Source organism: Sturnira hondurensis, unplaced genomic scaffold (assembly GCF_014824575.4).
Source record: "Sturnira hondurensis isolate 20B ecotype Veracruz unplaced genomic scaffold, ASM1482457v3 Scaffold0007406, whole genome shotgun sequence".
Classification (NCBI taxonomy): domain Eukaryota; kingdom Metazoa; phylum Chordata; class Mammalia; order Chiroptera; family Phyllostomidae; genus Sturnira; species Sturnira hondurensis.
The window spans coordinates 2,066,964-2,086,463 of NW_028080037.1; the positions used below are offsets into that span (position 1 = coordinate 2,066,964).

General features: G+C 62.2%; 1 protein-coding gene across 1 annotated transcript in view; it reads right to left on the minus strand.

The window, feature by feature from the left end:
- AACS (acetoacetyl-CoA synthetase) overlaps positions 1-19,500 on the minus strand; it is a 28,075-nt gene that overhangs the window by 3,382 nt on the left and 5,193 nt on the right. Inside the window, exons 2-16 of the mRNA XM_037051874.1 lie at positions 18,250-18,353; positions 16,983-17,103; positions 15,903-16,016; positions 12,604-12,701; positions 10,450-10,564; positions 10,219-10,300; positions 8,511-8,658; positions 6,427-6,507; positions 5,795-5,919; positions 4,785-4,849; positions 4,531-4,653; positions 3,999-4,112; positions 3,255-3,380; positions 1,064-1,133; positions 510-568 (exon numbers count right to left, since the gene is read on the minus strand). Coding sequence (XP_036907769.1) covers positions 510-568; positions 1,064-1,133; positions 3,255-3,380; positions 3,999-4,112; positions 4,531-4,653; positions 4,785-4,849; positions 5,795-5,919; positions 6,427-6,507; positions 8,511-8,658; positions 10,219-10,300; positions 10,450-10,564; positions 12,604-12,701; positions 15,903-16,016; positions 16,983-17,103; positions 18,250-18,353 — 1,545 coding nt within the window. The remainder of the gene's footprint in view (positions 1-509; positions 569-1,063; positions 1,134-3,254; positions 3,381-3,998; positions 4,113-4,530; positions 4,654-4,784; positions 4,850-5,794; positions 5,920-6,426; positions 6,508-8,510; positions 8,659-10,218; positions 10,301-10,449; positions 10,565-12,603; positions 12,702-15,902; positions 16,017-16,982; positions 17,104-18,249; positions 18,354-19,500) is intronic.

The following is a 19,500-nucleotide window of genomic DNA, read 5'->3' on the forward strand; positions in this document are numbered from 1 at the left end:
CACGCAAAGGAAGCGTGAACCCCGGGCAGGGCTGGTGGGAGGAGCGAAGGCTGGAAAGACTCCAGGGCTGCAGCTGACTGGCGGCCTGAGCTGGGCACTTTGAAGGCCACGGGGTCAGTGCGCCGTGCAGCCGCGAGGCCCACGGGCCTCTGCTGCACTCAGTGTCCTGCTGTGTGACCTCCAGCGACGGTACCACCTTGCTGTGCCTCCGTTTCTTCTCTCATAAAGAGTGGACGTAGTGGACCCACCTCCCAGGGCTCACCAAGAGCATGAAAAGAGACAGGGACAGGGACGGGCCACATGACCTTCAGAAGCCCCTCCCGGGCGTCATGAGCTCCTTGTGGACAAGGCGTGTCCCAACAAGGACGTGCTCACGAATGTCTGACTGGCAGAGGGGCGTGGGCCACGTTCTGCCAAAGCGGACGTCTTTGGAAAGGAGGCCTGGCCTCCCCCAGAGACCCTCCCTTCCCGGGTGGCCTGAGGATAACTGGGAGGAGGGGGCCGCGTACCGATGTTGTAGATCTCCGAGCTGCCGAACCGCACTCCGTTGGGGTTGAGTGTGCCGTCGCTGCAAACACAGACGAGGTCATGAACACGGGGCGGCGCCCGAGCAAGGCGTGTTGCAGAGGGGGCCCTGGGGTGGCATCAGCCCCTGTCCACACGGCAGCACCAGCACCCATCACAGAAGGCTCACGCCCCCACTCCTGAGCCCAACCAGCCACCCCTCTCTCTATGAACTCGAGGCCAGAGGCTGAGGCAGAGCCCTTCACGTGCACGTACCTGTCACCTCCCTGTGCACCCCACCTGTACGTGGGTCCCTCCCTCCCAGCTGTGCTGCGGGCCCCCCAAACCCACAAACCCCCACTCCGTCCCGGAAGAGCTGTTGCCCCTGGGGACGGTCACTGGCTGTGCTTTTGGCACAGATCCCCCTCATGCCCCCGGCCCAGTTCGGGGCACAAGAAACCTGAACCAGGCCTTGGGGAACTGACGCAGGAAGTGCCCCCACACCCCCCAGGGCCTCTGGAAGGGGGTCCAGGGAAGCGAAGCGGACCACACCCCTCACCTCCGGCCCAGCATGACGATGCCCCCAGTTTTGGGGTTGATCCGGCAATAGTCACCGTGCGTCCAGACACCTGCAGGGACAAAGCGCTTGGTCACCCCGGGAGATGGGGTCCTGGCAGCCAGCCAGGCAGACGCCCATGGCAGACACAACAGCAACAGGACACTCATCAGTTCGGCACGGCGAGGGCCACCAGCACACACAGCCGAGGGGGGCCCGCTTGGTATGGGGCAGGGCGCGCACCGGGGCAGAAGTGGGCCAGACAGCCCCGCCCGCGAGGAGCACCCCGGCCAGCGGGGGCCTCCGTGCACAGGCTCGGCGTGCGCCTGCTGCAGAAACGCGCCTCCTTCAGGCCCCAGCAGCGCCACAGGGACTCACGGGGCCTGGCCGGACCCCACCGTGCAGATGGGAGGTGGGGTCTGGGGGCCAGTGGGGCTTTGGGGGAGGGCCCTCTGAGTGCACACTGTGGGGAGAAGGTGGTCTGGAGGGGCTGGGCCGAACTGGGACCAGCACAGCCAGAAGCAGGGCCAAGCGAGGCAACTGCAGGCCCCGGAGTGAAGGCTGGACCCACGGCACCACCCTGGGGACAGAGGGCTGGGGAGCAGGGAAAACCCCGGGGGACACGGAGGGCAGGGGGGGAGGGGAGAATCCCAGGAACGCTGACACGAAGCCATCCTGAGCCGCCCCCACGTGGCCCTTGTCCTGGACTCAGCACAGCTGGCACACCCACAGGGCCAGCCCCGCCTCGGATTTGTCCCCCACCCTACAGGGGAAGCCATGCGGCACGCAGGAACCACCGAGGAGGAATCACAGCAGCCAGACCCCCACCCCGCCCCACCCCACCCCGCACAGGCAGTGCCCCGGGCCAGCCACGCGAACCCAGCCATGGCTGCGAGTCACCACGAGCCAGGCTCCGCGGGCTCTGCCAGGGCGGCAGCCAGTCCACCCTGGGGTCACCCTGTCCTCACCCTGCCCACAACGCCATCCGCTGGCCTGCCTTTCCCTCTCCACGTCTGCTCCTATCTCCCACCCACCCCCAGAAAGTATCTGAGGAAACCACGCTTCGAGCCGCCCCCACGAGGGGACTGCTTAGCGGACCGGAACCCTGCACAGGGGCGAGAGGACCGCAGCAGCAGGGCAGTGATTCAGCGCCGAGCTTCCTGGCAGCCAAGGCAAAAGTGGAAAGAAAAACCACAAAGTATTTGTTTTCTCCAAAAAGGCCTATCAGAGCTCCAACGAAAAGGAAGACTTTTTCTGAAATCAACCCTAAGAGAACTTAACACGTGAGCCCTGCGTGCCTAACGAAAGTGACGGTTTCTGAAGAGCAGGGTCACGGAAGATGAAGACAGAGCCCAAGCAGGGCCCCGATCCCTGTGGCCTCTCTCTCTAAAACAGGAGCCCCTCCGTGAATGCACATGTACTTCTCACTGTGCCTTGGCCGGTCTGGACAGCCCCGCACTGGCAGGACCGGAGGCGGGGCCTCCGTGCAGCAGGCAGGCTGGGGCGGCCAGTCACACCTGGGGCGGCCAGTCACACCTGGGGGCTGGGGTGCGCGAACGCGAAGGGCTGAGAGGAAATGGGAGGGACCCCGGCACTCGACTGCGCCGGTCACCGGCCGTATTCTGGTGCCGAGCATGCGGTGTACGAAAACCCATCGCCCTGTCAGACAGAGCGAGAGCAAGCACTCAGTGAGAGCCACTCCGGGCACGGGCTCGCTCACGGGAGGAGCGGCGGGGGCGGGTCAGAGCTCCAAATCGGAGTCTCCTGCCCAAGAGGTGAGAGGGAAGGGCCTGGCTGGGAGCCACCCCGTCCCACCACAAAACGCTCCGCCCCCGACGTCTCCGAAGGAACCGGGTGACGGGCCAAGCGGCAGAAAGGCAGAGTCCCGGGCCAGACCCCTGGCTCTCACAGGCAGATGCAGCCCTGAGCCTAAGAGCAGCCCTCCAGCCCCCCACAGGCACATGGGTGTCTGGTCCCCCCATGGGCCCAGGGGCTCTGGTTAAGATGAAACTAAGCCCGGATCACGGCTCCCTATGATGGTCTCAAGCTAAAGTGACAAGGTGCCCCGAGATCACGGTCACCCCACGGGCAGGATGAGCTGTGAGGGGCCTCTCCAGACTTCAACGGGGGGTCGGAACTGGCCGCAGATGGCCCCCCACCCCCACCCCCCTGGCCGGCCCGCGCCCCCACACACCCGGGAACCTGGAGAAGTAGGCCTTCCTGTACTTGCCACCGCCCTCGTCGTTCCAGAAGTGCGTGGGCTGACAGGGGAACGGCTTGGTGCACACCAGCTCACCGCTCTCTCCCCACACGGCCTTTCCTGGTTTGGGAGGGGTTCAAAGGTCAGCTGCAAACACACCACAGCCACCGGGCGTGGCCCTACAGTGGCCGCTCCCTCTTCCTCCGGCCAGGAGGGCCCGCATCACCTCCCTCCCCATTTGTGCCACAGGTGAGGGTTAGGGCAGCAGTGGCAGGAAGAGGACACGTCCCTGAACGTGTACGGTGCACACGCCACACGCCAGGCCCTGTTTGGCCCCAGGGACACAAACAGGCTTTGCTCATTTACAGCCACCAGCCGCAACTGACTATGACACCGAAGCTTGTCCTGAGCCAGCAGAGAGAGCAGCAGGGGTCCTCGGTCAGGGCGGCAGGCCGGCGAGGCCATGGGGCTGCCTCGGTGGGGCTGCCTTGGCAGCATCTCGAGGCTCGGACGCCCGGGGGACACCTGCCCACCCGCCACTCCTGAGCACCCAGCTCTCTGTCTCCGCTCCAGCCCAATGCCCCCTCCTTAGGGGGCAGGCCGCAGGGAGTGGGGCAGGGCGACCAGGGACATCAGTCTGCACACAACAGGGGCACAGGAACGGAGCAAAGGCACGCATCCAGGTCCTCTGATCCGCCACGCACACCCAGTTGCAGGCAGAGACACGGCGGGGCATACCTTCCTCGTTCCATGCCTCCACGGCCATGGCCAGGTTGCGGGCCTGGATCTCACCCCTGTGCACAGGCAGGGAAGGGTTCTGGCCCATGAAGCAGGACACGATGTCGGTGCCGCCTGTGACAAGGGCAGGAGGAGGCTCAGAGCTCAGAACACAGACAGACTGCTGCTGCTTTTGTTCCTGAGCAAGTAGGTGCGTGCCCCTAAGGACAGCCCCCCCCTCCAGCTCTTTCAGGCAAGCCCTAAAACTCCAGGAGAGAGGGGGAGGGGATTTAGACACGGCACAGGCCTCGCCTCCCACATCCCAGGGAGTGTTTGTGACCGAAGGCCCTGCCAGAGGACAGGAAAGCCGGCCACCTCCTGTGGCCACACAGAAAGTCAAGACCCGGGTTCGCAGGAAATGGGCGCCTCACCCACCCGACCCACCCACAGGCACTGTGCGGCCGGAGGGCACACACGTTCACGGAGACAGCCGGGTCCTGCCCTCGCTGCACCGAGCCCTGCAGGGCCCTCCCTGGCGCCCACGCAGCCGTACCTGAGATGGAGCCCAGGAGGACGCTGCTCTTCACGCACCGGTACACGTAGTCGTAGCTCTGGGCCTTCAGCGGGGAGCCCGTGGACAGGATGGTGCGCAGCGTCTGCAGGCTGTGGGTGTCCACTAGGGCAAAGGGTCAGAAACATGAACCCCACGGGCACCGCCAGGCGGGCCTGCCTTTGGGCGGTGGTGCGTGCAGGGGATGTGGCTTCCCCGGCCTGTGGTGGGGGCCCGGCGCTGCGGGGCACACTCACCGGGCCTCATGTTCCTCTCTTCGAGAACAGCCAGCCACTTGGCGCTGGTCCCAAGGATGGTGATGCTGAGGACACAGGAAGGACAGAAATCACCAGAAACCCCGAGGGTCCTTCCCGAGGCGAGTGGCCCACTGCTGGTGAGCGCGCATCACTCTTCTGGGTTGGACCGACACTCGACACGTGGCTGGGGGCGAGCCTGGGCCCTGCAGCTCCCGGAGCCCAGCAGGCAGCACGGGCTCCTGAACAGCGTGCAGGCTCCAAAGGGCAGCTTCCACATGGGCCCCCGGTGCCCTGGGAAGGGCTGCTCCCTCTTGGGGGACCAAAGGAGGCCATGACACCACAGCCCTGGGATTCGAAACCCACATGCTTCCTCTGCGGGCAAGGTGGGGTAGCTGAGGGTCCTGGGGGCGGCGGCGCCATCCCTGGGAAGCTTGACCCGTCCAGCTCCTCGAATGCACTAACGCTTTCACAACACGAAGTTCTCGAGCACCTACAGCTGCAGCCTCCACCCCACCCCACCCCCTGCCGGCGGCACTGAGACAGGTCAGCACGTGGAAAGGACCGCGGTGTTTTCTGGGGAGAGCCCTGTGTCGTGTTCTGTGTCCTCCCCCAAGGCAGCCTCGCCTGGCAGGCTGCCTCCCTAAGGGAGCGGGGTTCTGCTGGGGTCTCGGCAGAGGCTGGACAGCGGGCACCTCCCCGCCCTGCATCCCAGGCAGTAAGGCCTCCCACCACCACCCCCGGCCGCAGGGTCAAGCAGCAGGTTCCAGCAGGGGCAGGGACACCGCTTTCCACTGGCTTCTGCCTCTGCTCCGTAGCATTCCCGTCACTGACCCAGACGGGCCGGGAGGCAGGGGAGCGGAGGCAGAAGGCGCTCTGGAGCTGTTGGGAGGGCTCCGGAGCCCCGTGGAGAGGCTGGCCAGCACTGGGGGGGCGCTCACAACAGGCCGGGCTCTCCTCCTGGCCGTCGGGCGCAGACGAGGGACAGTGAGCAGCCCCAGCGCGACACCTACCCGACCCTGTCGACCAGGTCCCAGAGCACGTTGGCCGTGGGCAGCAGCGGGGAGCCGTCGTACAGGACCACGGCCGCACCCGTGGCCAGAGCGGACACCAGCCAGTTCCACATCATCCAGCCGACCTGCAGCAGATGGAGGGAGGTGCAGGGTGTCAACCGAGCCACGTGCTCACAGGCTCCTGGCATCAGGATGGGGACGTCTGGGGGGCCACTGTTCTCCCTCCCGCCCAGACACCTGTCTTTCAGTGAATCCCCAGCGTCACGTCTCTCCCATGACATCAGGCACTGGCTGATGGCAGAGTTCAGTCGTGTGACTCTGGCCCCTCACCTCTAGAGGCTGCACTCGGCTCCTGGCTTCTCCAGCCTCCCCCAGGCCCTGGGCCCTGGAGAGGTGGCGGGGTTGGCCAGGGAGGACAAGCCAGCTAAAGCCGCTCCAAGTGCAGCCAGAGGTCATGGGTGCTGCTTGCTATTAACATGTGCCACCGGGAGAGGCTGAGAGGCAAGGGAAGACCACAGCGGAGGCCAGAGCCCGGCTTCCCTGGAGGAACACAGCCACCGAGGAGGGTGCGGAGGCAGGGGCCCTACACCGAGCACGGCCTCACCCCCGGGGAGTCCCTGGCGCCCACTCACTGTGGTGTAATACAAGATGGTGTCGCTGCTGGTCATGTCCCCATGCAGAAGGTGCTCCTTCAGGTGCTGGATGAGGGTGCCCTGGGGAGGAGAGGCCCGTGAGCCTTCCCGCTCTCGCAGTGGCTCTCACCCTCGGCCCTGAGGCTGGGCTGCGGACGCCCCTCCTTGGCCCTGAGGGACCCGAGCCCGCCCTTCAATCAGGCCTGCAGATGTGGTGAGAGGCCATTGCCAGGGCCTCACCAACAGCAATGGAGCCCCAGGGTCAGGAACTTCCGTGGCCGAAGCTAGACCCACAGTTAGAACCGGCCTTTACAACAAGGGACCCTTGTCAGACCCAACAGGAAGGGAAAAGCCAGCCCACTGGGGGAGACGTCCCCTTTAAAGGCCCAACAAAAACCATCCTGCCCCACAGATTCTGTCATTCAAGAAGCAGAGCCCCCTCACTGCAGAGGCAGAGCCCCCCCACTGCAGAGGCAGAGCCACCACTGCAGAGGCAGAGCCCCCACTGCAGAGGCAGAGCCCCCCACTTCGGAGGCAGAGCCCCCACTGAGGAAGCAGAGCCCCCACTGCGGAGCCCGCTCCGAACAGCGGCCCCCGGGACTGGCCGCACAGGGCAGTGCAGAGACTGCCGGGAGGGACAGGCCCCTGCTGAGTGCCCCATGCTGCCTGCAGCCCCCGGGGCCTCTGGGGGGCCTATGGAGAGTGCGTGGTCAGTTGAGCCAGGACAGCCCCCCACTGGGCAGGCACTGGCTTCCCTGGAGGACAGGGAAGGGTCCAGGGACCCTCCATCAACAGTAATGATTCACACAAGAACTAGCTGCAAAGACCGGGGCCCCGACTCCGTGAACCTGCCCCAAATCCTCCCCCTTTCCATTGTCACTCAGCACCAGCGTTTGGCCTGCACCTGTATCTTCCCCCACCCGATCTGCTCAGGCCTTTTGCAACCCAGGCCACCTGATCCCACCCTTCTCGGGGCACAAAACAAGCCAGGCGGCTGTGCTCTCAGAAGCTCTGCATGCGGGCTGTGATTCATGGAGCAGTGCTCCGCTGAATTTTTCGACAGACCCGGCCCCGTCTGGGGTAGGGACATGCGTGCAGCATGGTGTCATGGGTCCTGAGCAGGAAGAATCGTTTCTATCATATCTAACATGTTCTTACGTCCCTGTCCTAAAAAGTGATGTTTCCAACGCAAAAAGCACTGAGGATGGAAGCGAGGCCAGGCAGCTCAGTTTCTCCTGAATGTCTGTGCCACACCTGACCCCGTCTGCAGCTTCTGACATGTCACCTCCATGGCCAAGCCCCAGGCCCTGCCCAGGAGGCCGGGACATCCCTCTGCTGGGGGCACGGGCCCCCACAGCCATGCTGAGCTGCACCTCAGGGCCAGAGGCACCTGCCCGGCCCAGCAACGAGGTCACTCACTCTAACAGAAAGCACCCCCAAAACAAGCCTTCGGCCTGACGTCCCCCCTCCTCCTGCCCAGGGTGTTGGGAGAAGCCGCCACTGGGCACAAAGGACTCAGTTTCTGCCATTTCCCAGCCTGCACCTGGGTCCCAGTGGGTCTGAGCCAGGCTGTAGCCAAGCGCGGCCCTGACGGGGTCAAATGGAAATGGTTCCTTTCCATGGAAGGGACTCGAAGAGCTTCCAGGCGTGGAGAACCCGTAAAGCTGAAGCACTAGAAGAGGAGAAGCTCCACATCTCGTTCTCAAACACCACAGCTCAGCAAGCAAGGGACGGAGGGCTGTTAGAGCACGGGGCCCCCACTCGGGTGGGCTCTTCTTCTCAGCAGGGGCAGGGGCGCGGGGCACAGGAGAAACGGCTACGACAAAGAGTGACCAAGGCGCTGCGGGACTCTCCCTCCTGCCGGCCAGGCCGGCAGAGAGAACCTGGGGGCTGCTGTGGAGGCCGCTGCCCAGCTGGCCAGTGCACAGGCCCGGGGCCATCCGGGAAGCAGCTCCCGGGCCTGCAGCACCGTCCCGCCCCGTGGTGACGGCTTCACAGCAGCACTGGGCATGCAGCGCTCCTCCGCCGGCTCAATCCGGATCTCTGGGTGGCACCCCGGGCACCACGTGGGCACAGAGACCTACCCCGGCGGAGTGCACTATGCACTTGGGCGCCCCAGTGGTGCCCGAGGAGAACACGATGCAGAGCGGGTGGCTGAAGGGCAGCTGCTCGAACTCCAGCTGGGGCACTCGGCCCCCTTTCCCGGTGGCAAGGAAGTCATCCAGAAACACGCTGCGGGCAGAAGGCGTGGGGTCAAACCGTGGGCACCCCCTCCTGGCCTGGACACCCCTCACGGCCTCCGTCTGGCTAGGCCCCAGCCTGGGCTCTGGGAAACGGGCTGAGTGGCAGCCAGGGATCAGGAGGGCTCCTCTCCCAAACTCAGGCAGACTGAGGGGAGCCCAGTGGAACCTTCAAGTTGCTTTAACAGTGCATGGCCAGGACGGGGCTGTCCTTCCTCCAGAGCTTCAGGAAATAAAGGGAGGCGGGGCTCTGAGAGCCGCCACGGTGCTGCCGGCACTCCCCCCCTCCCCCATTGCATGACTGAGACCGGGCTGTCATGTACCCAGGTTCCCAGGGGACAAGTCCCAGCCCCCAGGCCTGCACATCCCGACACAGGTGCTCCTGGGGACCCAACCCACTCCTGCCTGCGGCTGCCACCCTCTGTCACCGTCACTGAGAGCTGACAAAAGCACTCTGCTCACGGCCAGACTGTGAGGAAAGAACTGTTATCATCCCACTTTACAGATGGGGGAACCAAGGCACGGAGAGGACGATCACCTGCACGGGGCCAGGCAGTGACACCTGAACCTGAGTGGTCTGGCTCGAGACCACGGCCCTTGGACAACAGTCCCTTCACCTACAGCACCCTTTGGCCACCGTGGCCCTGGCACCTGCAGCTGTCCCCAAGCCCTGCTCATCTCCCCGAGTCAGCTCAGGAGCCATGTCGCCCAGACCCTACGAACAAGCAATGACACCCCCTTCTCTCGACAACCTGGAACTTGCTGCCCCTCAACAAGCCAGCCACACAGGAGCTGGGCTACACCTGTGCAGTCGCCCCCAACGTGGCCTTGGGGGGGGCACTCCCACAGTGGGGACAGCAGGGACAGCGGGGACAGCGGGGACAGCGGGGACAGTGGGCACAGTGGGCCGGATGAAAGGGCTTCCCGGCGAAGGAAACCAGGCGTGACCTGGGAGTTCTCCCCACAGCTGTTCCAAGATGGGGGACAGCAGTGGAGGTCTGAGCAGGCACAGTCCCCCCCCTCGTCTGTTAAAGACCGAGGGGCCCACAGCTCTACTCGGGGCTCAAGGCGGGTGGTGCATCAGCTTATGTGTCCGAAAAGTGAGGGAAGATGCTATCCGCGAGAAGGACGAAAATAGGTTCTAAAAGCAAAGTCCATGTGTGTGCATATGCATTGACACATAAACACACATGTGTGTCCCTGTTTGCAGACATGTGTGCGTCCCAATGTGTATACATGTGTGTGCATGTACACACACATGTAATTACTTAGGTTCACCAATCCCAGGAGTGGGGCCTGGCACGCACCACCCCCCCCCCTGGAAAGAGATGCAGACAGCAGGAGAGGGTTCCTGGGACCATCTCCGTCCTCACACTGACCCGCTCTGGGGCCTTGGGGGGCTCAGGCGGGGGCCTCGGGCACCCGTCTCCCAAACACCGATCTGCAGGACAACCGCCTGCACCGCTGCCACAGGGAGTGAGAGGGGCCCCCGAATCCACGGCCCTGCAATGGGCCCCCCCCGGGCCCCGGGGTCAGCATGAGGCCGACTCACCTGTTTGGGATCTTTGAAATGTCTATTTTCTCTCTGGGGGAGACGTAAGGGATCACCACCACTTTTTTCAAGTCTGGCAGTCCTGGGGGAGGAGGGGAGAACACACACCTTACAGCCTCTGGGCGCCAGGGCTGCGCAGGGGCCTGTCCGTCTGTCCCGTGTGCTTGTGCAGCTTACAGCTGGCACAGGCCTTGGTGGCACCAGGCCGGCGGGGACAGGGCAGCCACGCACCTCTCACGACCAACTGCAGCTTGTCCAGGTGGGCGTGCTCCTTGCCGTTGTACACCACGGCCTCCACGGAGAACATGAGCTTCGGCTGGATTTGGGAAAACCGGTCCAGGACACCCTGGGAGCAGAGGGAGACATTCGTCATGGGTCACCCACAAGGCACCCCTCCACAGCCACGGGCCCACTGCCCCGTTCCTGTGTCTCTGTCACCTGGCGGCCAATAAACACAGTCGAGCAAAGCACGACATGCACCCGGGGTGACCGTCACTTCAAGGAAGGAGTCAGCAGGAAGAAAGGGCAAATCCGAGTTTCTCAAAGGGGGAAGCTCAAGGCGGCTGCACGGCCACCCAGGCCCTCCGCCTCCAACACGCACAGTGGGGGGCCCGCCTTCCCGACAGGTGGCCCCCGACACGAGCTGAGGGGGTGGCCTCAGGCACACATGCCGCCACCTGAGAGCTGTCTGAGGGTGACAGGGGAAGCCTCCCCAACAGGCCTTCCCTGCTCCCCTCCCAGCTGCTCCCCAGTGCAGACCCCAGAGGGGCCGCTGCAGAGACCGCCCCCAGAGCAGCGGCCGGCCCCCGCCATCAGGCCAGTGCGGCTGGTGCCAAGTCAGCACCTGAGCTGCCCCGGGGCCCAGGCAGGGGAGGCCAGTCGCCCGGAGGGAGGCCTGTGCCCCCTGCACATCGCAGCCACCTGGGATGGATGGACCCAGTGAGTAAACTCATCGGTGCCTCATTGACTGCTTGCGAGGGGCCAGGCGTTAGCGCAGAGAGCAGAGCCCCTGTCTATGGCAGTGTCTGCATCAGGGGAGGCCAGGGCCCCGCAGAGGGGGCCCCAGACCCACGGACTCGGGGACTTGGGGGGCACCCGGCAATGTGGGTAATTCTGAGCCACGACCCAACCTGAGACCCGAAGCTCCAGCTCCAGTGCTGCCGATCTGCTCTCCTCATGGGTCTGGGCACGGTCTGGTCTCCCAGACCAGACACTGAGCCGGCAGAGGAGGGGCTGGGGCAGAGGAGGGCCTGGGGCGAGCAAAGCGACCGCTCTTCCCATCAACCGGGCCACACGCGCTCAGGGGACCGCACGTGCAGGGCTGCTTCTCCCAGGAGCACACGCATATCACAGGAAAAATACAGGAAAATAATCACAAACGCTACTGTCTTCAATTCCCAATTATTTTCAGGGAACTTCACTCATGATTTAGGAAAACAGGGACAGAATGACAGCCGAAAGGAAAATGTAATGATGGAATCCATCGATAAAATGCAAAATGGTCTTCCAAACAGACCAATAAAAGAAACCTCCTGACAGATCCGAGGAAGAGAAAGACGGCAGTCCCAGCCAGCCCCCACGCAGCACTCGCCCCTCACGGACTGAGCCCTGCAGCCCCCACGCCCACTGCTTCCTGTGCCCGGCCACGATCGAGCCGCGCAGCCACGGCCGCCGTGTCCTCCTACACAGCAGGGCTGGGGATCAGAGGCCCTGGAGCGGCACCCAGTGGAGACACTGGGCACAGAACAGCCGCCCATGAGGCCGCTGACTCTCCCCGCCGGGCAACCTGGGCACAGACAGTGGGTTCAGCGTGTACTTCCTGCCCCAGCCTGGGCCGCTCCGGGCAGCTGGGTGAGCCCTCTCTGGGTCCTCAGTCCCCACGGGGTTACAGGGACGAGGAGACCCTCAGCCTCACACAGCACAAAGCCCAGACCCCAAGTTTGAGATCGGAGACGGCAGAAGGCACACCAGGTCTGGGGGGTGGCTGCGAGCAAATCGGGAAAACTGTCTCCCCAGGATACACATTCAGAACATCTCACGTGGTCACAAAGTCACAGGAGAGGTGACCAGGCCACCTCTCCACACCACACCTGTTGCACAAAACACATGCTGAGGTGGCCCTACACACAATGGGACAGCGTTCAACCTAAAACCACACTTTGGGTTCAACACTAGACCCCCACCCCCTCGGGAGTCTGGCCTCCTGCTGTCCTCACGACCCCAGCTGGCGAACAGGAGGCCATCCTGATGACACTTCCTTCCCGCCTTGCCCCCCACAGCTCCATCGGGAGTTCCACCCTACACGCCCCTACACAAGCCATCAGGGGGCTGAACCCTGAGGCAACACGGCCCCGATCGCCCCCTCCAGGGGGGCCCCCAACTCACGTTCACGCCAAAGTCGGGCGACGTGGAGCTCCAGATGGCGCCAATGCTCGCCGCAGCCAGCATGGCCTCCACAGCGTGCTCACCATTGGGCAGGTAACCTGCAGGGGACACGGGCGAGGGCTTGGGCTCAGGACGTGCCAGGTGCATCGGACCCCCAAGGGCAAGGGCATCCCCCACAGGTCAGGCAGGAGTAGGGAGTGGGGCCAGCCCTCCCCTCCCCACGCCCTGTCCCCAGAGGCTGTGACACCTCCCAGTTGGATGGCTGACCAATGCTCCCCTGGCCACTGTCACGGTCTAACCAGAGGGACCCGCAGCCCTACTGCACGCTGCCCCGCCTCCTCTCCCACCCCGTCCCGCCACACGGGGCTCGGTCACGGCAGCCTGCCTCGGCTTCTGCTGCTGCTCCCAGCTCCCTCTCCTCGGCTGTGTGCGCCGTCTCAGCGCTTCCTGCTCAGGCTGCGCTCACCCCTCCGCTCCTGACTCAAAGGGGACTTCCTCAAGGAGGCCTTCTCTGCAGCCACCCCCCCCCAACTCAGGTGCCCGGAACAGTCACCCACAGAGCACACTGCATTCCTCCCTTACGAAGCTCACTACAGTGGTCCCCATGTATGATGACCGTGACGGGCTGGTCAACACCTGGTTCTCGAGTGCAGGCAGAGACCTCTCCATCCTCCTCTCTGCTCTACCACGCCCTGCCTATCCGGGCCCTCACATATTGGCCTGCTGGCTGGCTGGCAGATGGATGAATGGACAGATGGATGGTGGGATGGACCGATGGACAGGTGAACAAACTGATGGGGGGACAGGTGGATACATGGATGAGTGGATGGATGAGTGGATGGATGAGTGGATGGATGAATGAACAAACAGACGGATGGCAGATGACGGATGCAGGATGATGGATGATGGATGAGGGATGGATGGGTGATGGATGGTGGATGGATGGGTGATGGATGGGTGATGGATGGGTGATGGATGGATGGGTGATGGATGGATGGATGATGGATGGATGATGGATGGCAGATCACGGATGATGAATGATGGATGACGGATGATGGATGGATGATGGATGGAGGATGGATGGTGGATGGATGGGTGGATGGAGGATGGATGGATGGATGGATGGAGGATGGATGGATGGATGGATGGATGGAAGGATGGATGGCAGATCACGGATGATGAATGATGGATGGTGGATGATGGATGGATGGTGGATGGATGATGGATGGATGATGGATGGAGGATGGAGGATGGATGATGGATGGATGGATGGCTGACTGATGGAGAGGAAGGAGAGGGGAACGAAGACCACAGGCAGGACAGCAAGGACATACGCAGGCCTATAAGGGGCAGAGGAAGGGCTCAGGCCTCCATCGGGTCAGGGGCTTGGCTTTTGACGAGAGACAGAGAACCTCTACGGCCAGAGAGACTGCGATCAATTAATGGGACCGCCCTGAACATCCAGAGGAAAGGCTTTGCGCACAAGGCGTCAGGGGCAGAAGGGCCAGGGCTGAAGGCCTCCCCTGAGCAGGGCTCTGCAGCTGGCCTCCACGCCCACTGGGCTCCAGCCCTAAGAACCCTCGGGCACTCCCGCCAGTCCTCCTTCTGCTGTTCTGAACCCCACCTGGCCAAGGCAGGGGCCCTTCCATTACCTCAGGGCTGCGCTGCCTCTGCCCTGCCCGGCCACAGAGTCCACCAGGTGGGGCTCCCCCGAGCACCTGGCGCATGGGAAGTACCAGATGTTTGCTTTGGAGGGGAGGGCAAACCAACACCTCTGGATGGTGCACCACCCAGGGATGCCGGGAGGCCCAGCTGGCTGGGTGGGGACTGACCAACAGTGAGGAGGCGACACAGGAAACCGAGAACAGCTCTGACTCCATCAGTGACGCCCGGCAAGCATGCCCCCCACCCAGTCCTCCTCCGGACCCCCTCCCTAGTGCCCCGCCCCTGGGAAACGCCCAGTCCTCCGACCAGGGCCGGGCAAGCCGGGGACCCAGCTGCAGCGGCCAGAAGGGGCAGGCCACCAGGCACCAGCCTGGCTTGGAAGAATCAGGGCACTGAAGCCTTTGGGGTCCCCAAAGCCGGCACGGCCAAGAGGGCCCCACAGTCTTCCCGAACACACCCGCCCTCGGTGCTCCTTCAGAACGTGGGCTTCCCAGGAGGCGCTTGAAAATGAGAACTGGAGGGAAGAAGAAAGCTGGAGAAGGACCTTTCAAATCCCTTTTCTAGGCCTGGGTACAGATCACACTGGCCCACGCTGCTGTGGGAAGGAGGCGAGCTGGCCGGAGGTGGCACCTGGCCTCCTGGGGTTCAGAGCTCAGTGGAGGGGCTGACAATCAAACAATCGCAAACACACACAGACAGGAGCCATGCTGTTACGGCCATCGGCGTCACAACTCGGGGCCAGGGATGTCACGGCACTCCAAAGAGGGGCTCGGAGGGACACTGAGGAGGACGGGGGCAGGAGGGAAGGAGGAAGATCTGTGGAAGCGGGCTGACCACGGTTCCCTACCGGGCAGGCCGGGCAGGCAGTCATCCCCGGGCAAAAGGCTCCTTCACTGCCAGGCTTTCCTTGCGTCTTAGGCGAGCCCTGCCCACCATTCCCCGTGTCCAGGGAGAGCGTGCCTTTGCGACGCCCCCTTTCAGGCCCCACCCTCTAACAGCTGACTACCGTCGGACCCTCCCTCCAAAGCAAACAGCACATTATCTTAACTGTCCCGTAAGCAGGCCCCCGCCTGGCTCTCTCCCGCCTCCACGAAACCTTGCTGACTCTCAAAGGCACAAAAGAAACCGCAGACAGTTAGCCTCCTGCCGGGAGCTTTGGCTGCAGGACAAAATCTGATTTCTGATCCTGGGACCTTACCCCCGACCTCAGCAAAATGCACTTGGAACCTCAGCCCCACCTTGGCCTGAAACCGCCACCAGAAGCCCTCAGTGTCACGGCCACCAGCGCCACTTTGGATACGGGGGCAGGGCCAGGGCTGAGAAGGCGGCAGAACTTCTCTGCCCAGAAAAGATGCCCAACAACCAGCCACTCCAGCCTCTCTGCCGTCCCAGGGACCGATGAACGAAGTCAGGGCCCAGGCGCTGACGCGGGTCTCCTGGCCCCAGGGAGCCCGGGGGCCGGCTGCCGAAGGGGCCACACCTTCAGCCGGCCGCCTTCCTTGTCTATTTTGGGGCACATGCACCACTGGAGGTAACGACGTGACTCCCACCTTACTCCAAGGCTGCCCCAACCTCCCAAGACACTTCCCCCCAGCCCCTCCCCGCAAACTGTGACAAGTGCCCAGAGCACTCACCCACGACACAGTCTCCTACTGTCACGCCCATGTTCGTCATTGCTGCTGCAAACAGAGCCACTCTCTGCCGCAGTTCTTCAAAAGTCACCTTCTCAATTTCCTCCTTGCCTTCCCCTGGAAGAGAGAGCGGGGCGCAGGCTCGTTTCAGCGCCACCTCCTGTCCCGCCGGAGTCTGTGCAGGAGGGCTGAGCCGGCTGGGGGGTGCTGCCTGAGGCGGGGGTGGAAGCCGGGGCACCTGCACGCAGCAGGGGGGCATGAGGACCCCATCGGAAAAACACGCAAAAAGTGGGACAGGCATGTTCCAGTCCCCAACCAACAATCAGCCAGGGTAGGGCCCTGCTCAAGAAGGCTCCCACGCGTAATCTCCATTTGAGCCCTGGCTTGAGGGGACCTGGTCCCAGTGTGAATATGGGGGGGGGTGCTCATCACAAGAAGAGGCTCCACTACTTAAAAGAGAGGCTCTGCGGCACGGTGGGCAGGAGGGTGGGCACGGGGTCGGGAGAGGCGGGACCCAGACAAGGCTGACCCAGACAAGGCTGACCCGTTACCACCCTGCCTGGCTAGCAAGTGGGTGTGTTGCTGTTTTTAGGCATATTTTGTGATTTGCTTGTTCAAGAAGATTCATGTGTGACCTTCCCCTGTCCCCGGGGTGGGGGAGCACCAGGCGCCCCCGAAGGGCCTGCTGCAGTGCGTGGAGGTGCACCCACGTGTACAGGGGCCGGGGGAGAGAGAAGAGGGGACCCTGGCATTCGAGCTCTTCAGGGTCACAGAGGTGCCGGCGGGCTCCGTGTGCCAGTGAGGTTCGAGAAAGTGCCACCTCACCGTGGGGGTCGGTGAGGAGGGTCAGCCCTTCACGGGCAGAGTCTCAGTGTGGCGAGACGGAAAGCTTCCACAGGTCTCTCACGCGGCAGTGTGAGTGCCCCTAACACCGCTGAGCTGTGCTTAGAAGTGGTCAAAAAGATTTAACGTGACATGTGTTTGACCAAAATCAAGGAGAGTAAGAGGCACTGAGATGCTGCCTGGAAGTCAGGCCGGAGCCCGAGAGGAGAGCGGGAAGGCGGCGCGGCCATCAGGACTCACTCGCCACGTAGAGAGCAGCTTTGTCGTTCTCTCTGTGCTGCAGGAGGTTCTCCGCGTAGTTCAGACGGCTGCCTCTGAACCACTCGGGGATGTCCGCGACCCCTTTGGATGTGTCCACAACCTCGAGAAAGGGACAGCAGGCCAAGACAGGGCCACGTGTGAGATGGACACGGTGAGGAAGTCACCATGGCCCCACCGACCGGGAAGCCCAGCGTGTCCTCCACGCGCTTTACAGACTGAGCACCAAACCGGCCTGAACAGACAGCAAGGCCCTCTGCTCAGCCAGGTGGCACCGCACAGCTGAAGCTAGGACGGTGGGGCGTAAGCATTCCCACCACAAAAAAAGGAAAGTCCAACGGTGTGAGGTGACGGATGCGCTAATTCCACAGCGTGCACGCATATTGAATCATCCCATTATACACTTGAATGCAATGCATGCAATTGTATCTGTCCATTGTTCCTCAATAAAGTTCTAAAAACGAATGCCAAGGGGAAACACCATGCCCACTAATTTATTTTTCAACAAATATTTATTAAGCACCTAATTTAGGAGAGATGCTGAAGGTAGAAATAAGGCAGCCCTGGATGGTGTAGCTTAGTGTATTGAGGGCCGGCCTGAGAACCAAAAGGTTGCTGGTTCAATTCCCAGTCAGGGCTCATGCCTGGGTTGTGGGCCAGGTCCCCAGTAGAGGGCGCATGAGAGGCAACCACACATTGATGTTTCTCTGCCTCTCTAGCTCCCTTCCCCTCTAAAAATAAATAAATAAAATCTTTTTTAAAAACCCACAATAAATTACATTTTGAATAACAGGACTTCCTTTTCCAGTTACTAACTTATAGCATAAGGACTTGGAAAAAAAATCTCTAAAATCCAGGTTAAAAAAAAAATGAAACTACTGACAATTTAAAAAAACCAATAACATGAATGCATGCACCATAAAGTCATTGACCGCACACTTTAAAGTGGTCAAGATGATAAATTTTACGTTATGTGTATTTTATCACCATTTTGCAACTTTTTAATTAAATAAACATAAAACGATGCCCAACTGCCTAGGGTGGTCCAGCCCCCAGACACGCATCGGAGGGGCCGGAGCTGGCGTGGGGTTTGTGACCCCGGCACAGCCTTCTGCCAGTGCTCTGGAGCGCTGACGCCCCCGCCGATGAGAGGTCGTAGAGGAAGAAAGGATGAGGCGTTTGCAAACATTCACGCTTCGTTGCAGACCGCAGCCAGAAAAAGATAACACAGAACGAGAGCCCTGCTCACCTCATCGTACATGCGGGAAGAGACGATCCCACTGAACTTCCAGAATTCTGCCCAGAAGTCTGAATACGACTCAACCGACCACTGGTAGAGGTCGTGGTAATTTTCTAGAAGAAAAACAGAAGGGCACAGGGCTCGGCGAGTCTCGGAGGGACAGTCCCAGACGCCCGGCAGGCAGGCGGCGCCCCTGAGGAACCATGGGTGTGCTGAGCGACGCACAGGCACCCGCTGAGAAACGTCAGGGTGGGGGGTCTGATGTCTCCGTGCCACCAACCCCCCACCGCCCGTCCCCATGAGGAGCAAAAGCCACTCAAGGTGGCGACTCCGTGTCTTGAGTGCCCGTTCTTGAGAACAGGACCCAGGAGACGCGGGGCTTGGACTCCATCCAACCCTGGCTTGGCCATTTATTAGATTCACAACTTCAGGCAAGCTGCTTCAGCCCACGCCGTGCCTCAGTTTCCCCATCTGTCGAATGGGGGTGACATATACAGACCCTCTCTGTAGCACTACTGGGAGGCTTCGGTGAACATGTGCACAGGAGGCCGAGAGCGAGCACTGGACGGGGTCAGACTGTGTGAAGGGTTTGCCACCACCGCACCGCACCAGACAAAGTCAAAACCAGAAGCTTGCTGAGGCCCTCTTGCTCCAGCACTGTGTCGGGGCGGGGGGGGGGGATTATCTACCTATTTTGATTTTTTTTAAGATTTTATTTATTTATCTTTAGAGGGGAAAGGAAGGAGAGAAAGAAATATCAATGTATGGTTACCTCTCGTGTGTCCCCTGCTGGGAACTGGCCTGCAACCCAGGCATGTGCCCTGACTGGGAATCGAACCGCGATCGTGTGGTTCGCAGGCCCGCGCTCATTCCACTGAGCTATGCCAGCTAGGGCTTATTTTGATTTTTGAGTAAGCAATCCAGTCCCATGATTCAGAGTTACAGAAGTACAGAGAGCAGCGTGGAAAATGTGACTTTGCTGGCCCAGATGTCCCCGGTTGCGGAGAGCCGTCCCCCGGAGAGCTCGCGTGTGGGTAAACACACCTCCCGCTCTGGCCCTGTGCTCGGTGTGTGCGGCCTCTTCACGCCAGCCTCTGACCCTGCAACCTGCAGAGCATCTGGCCCCCTTGGACCTTGTCCCCTCAGCAGGACAGGCTCTCACAGGCTGGTGCCCAGGCACACAGTCACAGTGGGAGGGCGGCCAGCAGGCTGTGCGGGGTCTCATCCACTGGCTCAGCCAGACCAGGTCACTGTCCTCGG